This window comes from Cydia splendana, chromosome 18, assembly GCF_910591565.1.
Source record: "Cydia splendana chromosome 18, ilCydSple1.2, whole genome shotgun sequence".
In the NCBI taxonomy this organism is placed as follows: Eukaryota; Metazoa; Arthropoda; class Insecta; order Lepidoptera; family Tortricidae; genus Cydia; species Cydia splendana.
In genome coordinates this window covers 18,856,662-18,868,133 of record NC_085977.1, presented here as the reverse complement: position 1 = coordinate 18,868,133, position 11,472 = coordinate 18,856,662, and the positions used below count along the sequence as shown (strand labels likewise).

At 36.9% G+C, this 11,472-nt stretch overlaps 2 protein-coding genes across 2 annotated transcripts in view; both read left to right on the top strand.

Moving 5' to 3' along the window:
* The first annotated feature begins 302 nt into the window (after nt 1-302).
* Nucleotides 303-1,589, top strand: LOC134799713 (uncharacterized). The gene has a single exon (XM_063772149.1). It carries the CDS (start codon nt 303-305, stop codon nt 1,587-1,589), a length of 1,287 nt encoding a protein of 428 aa, XP_063628219.1.
* A 3,753-nt stretch (nt 1,590-5,342) lies between these two features.
* The window catches only part of LOC134799712 (uncharacterized), a 96,662-nt gene continuing 90,532 nt past the window's right edge, over nt 5,343-11,472 (top strand). Inside the window, exons 1-2 of the mRNA XM_063772148.1 lie at nt 5,343-5,476; nt 6,032-6,067. Coding sequence (XP_063628218.1) covers nt 6,034-6,067 — 34 coding nt within the window. The 5' untranslated portion in view covers nt 5,343-5,476; nt 6,032-6,033. The remainder of the gene's footprint in view (nt 5,477-6,031; nt 6,068-11,472) is intronic.

The window sequence follows — 11,472 nt, the reverse complement described above, 5'->3', positions numbered from 1 at the left end:
TGGTTATGGCTAAAGCGAAGACGACAACAGAGCTAAACACGAAAATTAATGGAGCGCTTGAAATGGTAAAAAAGTGGGGAAATAAACACAAACTAAAGTTCGCGCCGCATAAAACTCAAGCGGTGATCATCACCCGCAAACTTAAATATGACACCCCTTACTTCCATATTGGGGCAGTACCCATAACAATAACAAACAAAGTAAAACTCCTCGGGATTACCATAGACAATAACCTGGGTTTCGGGCAACACTTGGACGAAGTCACAATAAAGGCACTTAACTTATATAAGGTAGTCGCCAGAATGGCCAAAGCACAATGGGGTCTAAACCCTGATATACTCAGAACCATCTTCTACACGGTGGTCGAACCCACAATACTCTATGCGGCAGGAGCCTGGGGAAGCATCGCAGCTAGAGTATACGCTAAGAAGAGGCTGGACAGCGTGACCAGAGCCTTCGCAATAAAAATATCAAAGGCACACCGAACGGTTTCATTAATATCTTCCGCGACAATGGCGCGGATACTCCCTCTGGACCTGCGATTAAGCGAGCAACTCGAACTCTACGAGATAAAAAGAGGCAAGCCGATGTCCCAGCTTCCGGGAAGGGAGCTCCAGATTAGGGTACACCCGTCAACCTTACCCCACCCGGCTAGGAGGAGAAGATGGGAATTCAGCTGGGTGACTGAAGCTGAACAGATCGAGACTTCAGAGGCTTGGAACTACTACACAGACGGAAGTAAAATTGAGGGAAAGGTGGGGGCAGCTGTCTCAGTGTGGGAGGGCGATGAGGAGATACAACACGCTAGTTTTCGCCTGGAGAATTATTGTACGGTCTTCCAGGCGGAGATGATGGCGCTCCACAAGGCAACTGACATGGTGCTAAAGAGTAACAGGACTGCGACGATACACAGTGATTCTAGAGCGGCATTGCAAGCAGTAAGCAACCCTAACACGTTAAACCCGATCGCAGTGGAGATCAGAGGAAAAATAGAAGCCGCTAAAGAAAAAGGAAGGCCGGTCCAGCTAAAATGGATAAAGGCACACGTAGGGTTGGCGGGAAATGAAAGGGCGGATGAGCTGGCGAAACAGGCGGCCCTCCACAACAAGAGAGCCCCGGCATACGACAAGTTTCCCATCTCTTATGCCAAGAAAACTATTAGAGCCCTCACCATAGAAAAATGGCAAAACAGATATGAGACGGCAGAGCAAGGGGCGGGGACACGACTATTCTTTGACAGTGTGAGGACGTCAAACAAGGTAATGGGCAAAATAGTAAGCAGCAACATTATAGCACAGATGCTTACTGGGCACGGCGGTTTCAAGCAGTACCTCCACAGGTTCAAATTGGCCAACGATCCCTTTTGTCCTTGCGACGGGTCATCAGAGGAGACCGTAACCCACATCCTAATAGAATGCACAAGGTTCGAAAACGAAAGATGGCAGTGTGAGATGAACACGGACACCAGACTGACTCAACGCAGTCTCAAGCAGTTAATGGCAGATGACAAAACCCGAGGGCATCTCTTGAAGTTTTCGCTGAAGGTGCTAAAGGCGGCGGCGAGGGCAAATGGTTCTACGGCTCTCTAGTCCTCCGCCAACAAACAGAGAACCCGGTGAACAAATCCAGGTGAGCCAAATTCCTCGCGCTTACCCCCGTGCGCCAAAATCTCGTGCCTAACTCTGGGCGCAGAGGAAACTAAACAGTAGTCAATAAAAACAAAAGTGCTAGTGAATCTGACATGAGTATGCTAAACACTGCACAGTGCTTTCCGTTTAACTCGCGCGCGAACCTACGTGCGCAGAACCTAGTACGAAAGGTAAACGGTTTACAAACAAAAAGTGATACGCAACAAACCGGACTGTAATAAAGATGGACAGGCTACCCTGCGCGTTGAAATGGACAGCGTGAACTATACAAAGTTGTGCAAAAATTTGAACTTCTGCGCCAATTAAGTGCGCCCAAATTAAGTTGCGCCAAATTAAGTGCGCCAAATTAAGTACGGTGAACTGTGAGAATGTGAACACTTATAAACAATCTGTTTAGATGTTAATCAATTAGTTAGTAAGATTATTTGTACTATATTGAAGTCAATGATTTGCGCCAAATCGTGACCAACCAGAGGGAGCAGGTCCTGCGCCAAATTGGTTGGGCACTATTTGGCGAAATTAAATAAACTAAAGCTGATCCTTAAGATATCCTTAAAACTTCCACGAGGGAATAGTGCACAAATGTTAACTAGTAAGAAAGATTATCTGTTTAGATGTTAAGTTAATGATCCGCGCCGAATCGCGACCAACTAAGGGGGGGGCAAGTCTTGCGCCAAATTGGTTGGACGTGATTTGGCGCATTAAAAATAAACTAGAGTTGACTTTAACTAAGTTCCAAGAGGGAATATTGTTCGAATGTCAAGTAGTTGCTCAAATGTTAACTAGTTAGAAAGACTATCTGATTAGATGTTAAGTTAATGATCCGCGCCAAATCGCGACCAACTAAGGGGGGGCAAGTCTTGCGCCAAATTGGTTGGACGCGATTTGGCGCATTAAACATAAACTAGAGTTGACTTTAACTAAGTTCCAAGAGGGAATATTGTTCGAATGTCAAGTAGTTGCTCAAATGTTAACTAGTTAGAAAGACTATCTGATTAGATGTTAAGTTAATGATCCGCGCCAAATCGCGACCAACTAAGGGGGGGCAAGTCTTGCGCCAAATTGGTTGGACGCGAATTGGCGCATTAAAAATGTCAAGTAGTTATTAAGACTATATGTCTAAATGTTAAGTATAATTACTATGTAAGTAGGAATACAGATGAAATAGAATGAAGAAAGATATAAATATTGAATCAAAAATCAATAATATAAGAGGAACAAAAAAAAAAAAAAAAAAAACCTAACCTAACCTAACCTAAACCACTTTTCTGGCAGCAGTTTGTTTTCTGTAGGGGTCGCAGTTCTAACCTAACCTAACCCACTTTTCAGGCAACTTTTTGTTTTCTGTAGGGGTCGCAGTTCTAACCGGAGGCCTGTTTCAGTTTACCCGGCACCCTGGGCAAAGCGAATAAAATATTATTTTTACCTTTTGTTCTAAATTGCAGCAATTGTTAAACAGTTGTTTTAAATTAAAAGTTTATTAAATAAAGACTTATTATTGACACTTTTTTCATTTATTCCTTATTAAATTTTTCTGTTATGTCGAGTCAAAGCTTAAGGTGTTCACTATGCCCGCTAACTACTTTTCTGGCAGCAGTTTGTTTTCTGTAGGGGTCGCAGTTCTAACCTAACCTAACCTACTTTTCTGGCAGCAGTTTGTTTTCTGTAGGGGTCGCAGTTCTAACCTAACCTACTTTTCTAGCAGCAGTTTGTATTCTGTAGAGGTCGCAGTTCTAACCTAACCTAACCTACTTTTCTGGCAACAGCTTGTTTTGTATAGGGGTGGCAGTTATAACCTATTTAGTATATCATACGCTATTATATTTTATAATCATTATACTAAAAGATAGTATATACTATGATCGATATACGTTATGTATGTTATATAAACTGAATTTATAGTATTTGAGTGTTATATAAAAAATCATTATACAAAATGAGTATTATGTTAAATGACCGTTATTCCTAATAAAAATATTGATTTTGATGTTATAGCAAACGTTCATTATATCTTGTGAACGTTATTAATATGAAATTATATATTATGTAGTTATATCTCATGGGACGCACCCTTATTATACTATGTTATACTTATTATGGAACTTAGGAACGTAAACTATGAATAGAAAGAGCACGAAATAGTCAATATAATACGTTTGTTGAAAAAAAAAGTCTACAGACGCTTAAATAGGCGCGAAGGGTTATTGTCTCATAGAAAATTTGAATTTCGCGCCTTTTTCTACTGACAAAGTTGTTGGATAGACTTCAATATCAAATTAAAGAGTGGGCCTACACACTTCGCTGTGACAGAATGTGAAAGTGTCACCAAAACTGTCAAATGACTACGATAATAAGTATTCCTTTTATAATGCCACTCCCCACTATGCCATTCTGAAATTAAATAAGAACGATAGATAGACTTGCGCAATTTTTAATTTTGTAGTGGGTCATAATTGACGTATATAATTACGAATATAATTTGAACATGAACCAATATAAAAATAATATTGGAAATGATATCAGTTATTTTTAATCAACTATCATTCACGCGCGCGTTCATTTTGCTCAGACTTGGCCGCACAAATATTTGGTGCGGGCGAGACGCCCGCGCACGTTCGAATTGGCCTGTCACTTGTAGCAACTTGTAGGTAAGTACATACTTACCTACATACTATCCACGCGTCCTTGGCACGAACTCCCGCCACCGCCCGCATTGAAACTGTCCCGCGCGCCGCAAGGAAATGTAATCCTTAGCATTAGCGCAAAGAGTTCAAATTTGGTAGTTTCATTTAGCGAATTTGTTAAAATGCACATATTTATTACATTGACCATATTTTTGTGTGATTATGTATTGAATATCACTTTGAACGTTATCAGAACAAAGTCTGCAAGAAATTATATCTATAACCATTTTTTCTAGCATGTTTAAGGCGTAAATATATATACAAGTGATACAAATAATATTGATGTGGGATTCTCGAATAAATAGCTTAATGAGGTAGTTTTATGGTAATTCAATCAAAGACCTAATTATTACTTTTTTTTATATCAAGTTACGACGTATATCCGTGAGGCCCCGCCATTTATTGAATTAGTTATTTTCCGTGTAAATATTTTGACTGATTCCATTGTCGACTCATTATAAATATTATTTTCGTCACGTTTACGAACTAAAAATACTATTACTATTTTTAACAAACAAGAACGGACAATTTTTAAACTATTTTTTTTTACCTACTTCCGGAGAGAAAGTTGGTTGGATTCGAAAATAAAGTATCTTAAAATTATCTAAAGAACAGGAATAAAAAAATAATTGCCTATTACTAATTAATGTTTAACGTAACCGTATCTTTACTATACTGGAGTACAAGTCGGACAAGCTCATTCACATATTAGGCCCAAAAGTATACAATCGAGTCCCGGATTCAATAGTAGTTGCCAAAAGCGTAGCAGTATTTAAAAACAAATTAAAAAATTGGTTAGTCGAGCAAGCATTCTACGACCATAAGGAGTTCTTTAAAATTTAGGAACTACGGTAGATGTAATATATTAAGTACAACCTACATTATGTAGTGAAAATTCATACTTAAATATAATCTTTATACACTGTATAAAATGTGACATGTAATTTATTTTGTACATATTATCAATAAATATTATGATTATGATTATTGATTAACATTCTCGTTAATCAGTGAAACGAACAAACCATGACGCGAAAATCAATTTCCAAATGTAAATTGAAATATAAATGCAATTAACTATGAAGTCGAAGTGGCTTGAAATAATATTATTTCATCCACTGGCGATAACCAGCTAGGTGCCAGGTACCAACCGAAACTCGACTTGAGCCGTCTCCGACTCGACTGCTTTATTAAAGATTTAGGCCTAAATATTTAATAAAGTATTATTCTAATGCCTATTTAAGTAGATTTAGGCCTTTGTCCTTAATATTGTGATGTCCCCTGTGCCTGTATCGCAGACGGACGGGAGATGGTTCAAGTCGAGTCTGTTCTGAGGACATAACTATCGGAAGATCGCTTTTTAGTTTACTATATTTCTTCTTCTTAGTCGTTATACTCTTTGCAGACTTGCTTGCCGTACGATTTCTCGCCATTTTCTGCGGCAATTTTTATTTTTTTGTTTGGCATTTTTATTTAGCATAATATAGCAGAAAGTACCTACGTTTCCTTTCAAAACGTGTTATTTGTTGGCGGACCAGGAAATTCTTTAGGTTTGAGAAAAAGGAAAAAAAATAGTTTATGCTATATGTTTTAATTTCATTACGTTTTCCGAGTGTTATCGTTTCACAATTTCGTACTCATTCCTACTCACAAAGTCGTAAGGTAGGTACTTATTTTGTGTGTTTTGTTTTTTTGCAGAAATGAATCCTTCGTGCTTTTTATTACTTGCGCTGGGTAAGAGGATTCCCTTTACGGGCGGGAAAAATATTTTGCAAAAACTCATGAAAAATGCATGTGAACCGTTTTCATTTGTTATAAAATACACGTATAAAATGATAAAAACAATTCAACGACCCTTCATCATAAAAAAAATCGCATGCACGAAAGTGACGTTCAGGAATTATCTGTATCTAACGAACGTGCAAATTCATTTGGATTTGTAAAATAATATGAAAAAAATCCAACATTTTACACAACAATACACTAGTATAATTCATAAGTCTTTAATTTTACATAATCATCACAGTTCTCTTTAAGAATCAACACCGAAACGATTATAGAATAATTGAAAACAATAATCAACAATTATAAAGTAATCTCAATTCAACTACCTACATCATATGGAAATCCTTGAAAAAGTTCTCATAAAATGAATATTGATTCATTCACAAGGAAAAAGAAAGTATTGACATGTGTTTAATATAGTTTATAACTAATTATGGAGCTGTAACATCAACGTTTTGATCGAATCTTTTTCTCTCATCTCTTCACAACCCTAATATTGATTGTGCCTGAACACTTGAACAGTTAGAAGTCGGGGAACATAATACAGTGGAACCTGGATAATTGCAATTTCAAGGGACCGGCCATTTTTTGTCAATTAAACAGGTTTTTCATTTAAGCAGGTCGTGTCAATTAACGAGGTTCACAAAATCGTTGTGTCAATTATAGAGGTTTTCATTAATAGAGGTTGCGTTCTGACAAATTTATTTTATGGAGGTGCAAATAACCATTGAAAGTAGATTTACACGCTTACGTTCTGGGTTTCTGGTCTATATATAGCTTCTGTCTATACTTGCACTTTTACACTACATTAATTACTACTTTATTTTCTTATTAATCATTTGGGTTTAAAAAATTCCCTTGAATTGTAGAAGAAAGTTTTATTGGAATGTAAAAAGCATACTTTGTTTTTGATTTAATTAAAACTATTTCACCTACTACAGGCTGTGATAGATACCCAATAAATAAATTGAATTCTGGATGAAGATATAAATAAAATGATCATTGCTATTAAAATATTGTTTCTGCTGTCTACAACTACATTATTTCAATTACAGAGGTAATAAGTAAGACTCGTTTCAATAATAGAGGTAAAAAGAAGAGCAAAAATAACGGATTTTTTTAGCACAGTGTCAATTATAGAGGTCTTAGTTGCGACGTGGTCAATTACAGAGGCAAAATTACGAAAAGCCCTAAAATCTAAATTGCAATTATAGAGGTTCCAAAATTTCAATTATAGAGGCCTTTTGGTCTCAAGGGACCGGGACCGGACTTTTGGTTGCAATTATTGAGGTTTTCCATTTATCCAGGTGCCAATTAACCAGGTTTCACTGTATACTGTTTTAATTTTTAACAAGCAGAAACGTCTGCGAACGATGCTATTAAGCTTAGAATAAATTTAAAAGTGGAAAAATTACTGTCTTGGGTGAGACTTGAACTCACGACCCCTGGATGGAAATTTATTCTAAGCATAATATACTTACTGTCTTTCCACTTAACTAGAATGTTACTGAATCTGTCATCATCAGCCGACTCTCTCCACGTCACATATCAGTGTCGTCTTTGAATGTCAAACTCGGTCTGTCAGGAATTCGATTCACCATTACTTTACCCGTGCTGTGTCATCTGCTATTGTTGAGTTTTACAGCAAGTAATATAGTTGTAAAGAATCTATGGCGATATAAACTAACTACCTTGGCATATACTTCGAGAAAAGATCGAGTATAGACCAACAGCTGCACCTAACCCCAGTGACATAATATCACAGCCAAACTTGGTTTTAGCTTCTTTATATGGATGCACCGAAATCTAGCATTAATCCGGCAGAATTATAATCACAATGTTTTTAACCCTACTGGACGGGTTTTATACACCACGACCTGACGCAGCGAAGCTATAACATCGTCTGATTCTTGGCTTTCATTGTGAATCCATTCCAAAAGCGAATAAGGGGAATAAGGTCGTCGTGAAATTCTTCAATATTTGATACGGGTACCCATGATTCTCCGAGAAACTTTTAGCAGATTACCGATTCGCCGACAACGATTCGCCGAACATCGTTTCGCAGAGTCATTTATTTGTAAATGTAACTTTGGGTCGACTAACGTTACGTAGACTCTTGGTCCACATACCGTTAAGTTCGTTTCTGTGTAAATTAGCAGAACTATTATTGAACGATTTCCATTTGGCACAGTAATCGTTTCGTTTAAGGCGACGGTAGCGGTGGGTAAAATTTCAGATTCTGTCAATTTACCCCATTTCACACACAAGCGCACTTCACGCACACTTCCTCACTTTACTGGGACAGGTCAGTGACCCATCATGTTTTTTTAAGATTGGACTTTTAGTTTAGTATTGACCACTAGCCTCCTTTGAGGGTAAAAGCGTTCCATTGAAAGATGAAAGAGAAACAATGCATTTAATGTTGCTTTCCTTGTTTGTTCATGTCACACGTGACGTACCTATTTAATTCATTTGATTGTTGATTGTTTTACTACCTAATATTGCTTTGTCGAGATACGCGTTTTTTACAATTAAAGCGAATAAAACAAGATGTCATTAAGTCAGATGTAAAATGTTATTTACTACTCTATACGGTTTTTCATAAGGTGCAAAATCCATTAAATAGGAATATAAATAAATAAAGTTTCAGCAGGGTGGCAATTCCATTTTGGCGGATAAAGCGAAACTGAATAGTTCTATCGAACCTGCTTACAAATTTTCACGAGAATCAGTTGAGAAATGTGATCTGCAAAGGAGAACATACAAAAGCATTTTTGCCCAAGCTGAAACGGAGATCTTTGCTAACGCTCGGCCAATGATGGTTTAGGTACACCTATAAAAAATGGTTGTCCCTGCTGTTATTTTAATATCTTTATATTTCAACCGGTATAGTTTTACCTTCAAAAATAATCAGTATCGCTAAACAATAGCGGTACCTTACTACTTATACGTTCACGAAATCGGTATCTGCATAACTTGATTGTTAGTAAACTAACCTGAAAAATAATCTCAAAATCACCGAAACATTTATGTACAGTCACCTGCAATAATATGTTACGTCATTAGCGCCAACTTTGCCTCCAGGGAAACTTTGCCCAAAACGACAATTTTAAACAAATTCGTTAATGTAGAAAAAATTATAATAGTTATGGCCACCCTGCTATTTTTAGTAGAAAATAGGTTATATTTCTGACAAAACTATATACCAAACTTGTGCATAACTTGACTTGGGAATTTTGAGTTTGAGCGAGTTGTCTAATATAGGGTATATTTCGGCGGGCAAAAAATTGATAAATAATGAATGCAAGTAGAAAAAATTGAGATCCCTTTGACAAATATTTCCGGGTTTGAGTTATAACACATGAAGCATAGATTATGTCTATTGAGATTTAAACTAAAAAGGCCTAAATACACAAAAGTTTTAGCGGTGGGCAAAGTAATCCGGTAATGTGGCATCCATACCAACATTGCCCACCACCAAAAACGGATTAGGGTTGTCACTTTCATCTAATTTACCCAACTTCGCAAGTAAAAGAAGGTTATGTTTGTACACTAAAATAAGTTTATAAATATATACTGTATTTAATTTGTCTTATTATCCTTTATTTAGATGTTTTATCCCGTTAACGAATGAAAAACACAACAAAAATCATATTTTTGGCCATTAAACTATTGTAACAGATTTTCTCAAAAGTGACAACCCTAGCCTTTGTAAAATGCTTAGGCGAGCCTTATTTGGAAATGGGCAAAAACGGGTAGGCAACATTACCCAGCAAATTTATTTTAAAGTTTTTACACTTATCGCTAAGTTATTAACAGGGAATGGTAGGATTGCCCAAAACCTTTAAGTGATCCTTAGACATCATCATCATACGAGCTGTATTTGAATACCAAATTGACGTGGGCAATGTTGGCGAAAACCCCGGATATCTTTGCTCGCCCTCTAAAACGCAAAAAAATGGGTAAACACACGATAAAAAATATTTTTTTTTCAAATAAACTGATGCGTTTGATCACAATGGACGTGCTGAGCAAAAACAGTCATACGATGTGATGTCTTTAGAGAAATTCGTATTAAAAAAAAAAGCGGGCAAAGTTGGTGATAATGACGGTACCTACTCTTCGAAGGCCGCAAAAATATGTGACATGCTCTTATGGTTCTACAAATAAGATCGTGTCAGATATTTTTGCGGCCTTCGTTGTGTAACATAAATTGCAGGCGACTGTACATTTGGAATAATTGTTTTATTTAGTTTCAACGAAAGTTTCAAGTTTAGTACGAAAATACTTCAGATATGCAATATGCACAAAATGTAGACCTAATCGAAATAAAACATTGCTTTTTATAGGTAATTTATAAAACATTCGATACATAGAGGTATACATAACAATAACTAGAGCGCTATTGGCCTGTAAGCTTCATCTCGGTCTCCAAAGCCGCAAAAACTCGCTAGTACTTAGTGCTGGTCTAGCCGTTATTTTTTCTTGAAGATTTTCAGAAAACAGCACGTACACGCATTATACATATAGACGGAAAGAACGGCATAATCATTATCATTTATTCGTCGCAATCCATGGTATTACAGATCTAGGTACAAGACTTTCTGGCCCCAATTTCACCACGGTGACAGTCACCGTGGTGAAATTGGAGCCAGGTATTACTTATACGAATTACATAACTCTTCCTGTTTGAAAGCCCACCCTGTGAGCCTTGTTCTGGGGATTATTATGCTGCTTTCAAATATAAAGACGATGTTCTTCTTGACAGGTTTATAATTAATATTCGTTTTACAAAGCAAGTTTCTCATTTAGTCCCCATACTTCACAAGTTTACAGGCCAAAGCTAAGAGTCACAGATAACATATATCAGCCCTACGCACTGTCATTAGAACTAATATTACAATCATCGTACGTTGGTACACTGTATTAGCCATATTGTTTTATTAAGCCGTTACGTTGTTAAGCTTGGAATAATACTATATAATATAAACTAGTACAGAATATAAAATGCTAATATTCGGCCAATCCTGAAGTACAACGCGTCTCTGCGTTTTAAAGAGTTAAACATAAGTAATCCACATTATACATACTTAATGCACACCAGAACAATAGAATCAATATTACTCAACTTATGAACTATATCACTACAGGCATTCCTCAAATGCCTGCAACGACTCACTCTTATAAACTACATCAATACATGCCTTCACATGTTATTGACTCACTGTTTCTTACAAACTACATCAATGCATGCTTTTACATGTCATTGACTCACTGTTACATCAATACATACATTCACATGTTATTGACTCACTGTTACTTATAAACGACATCAATACATGGATTCAAATGCA

Bases quoted from the DNA above. Each gene is read 5' to 3' on its own strand.
- LOC134799713 (XM_063772149.1), top strand. From the start codon at position 303: ATGGCCAAAGCACAATGGGGTCTAAACCCTGATATACTCAGAACCATC.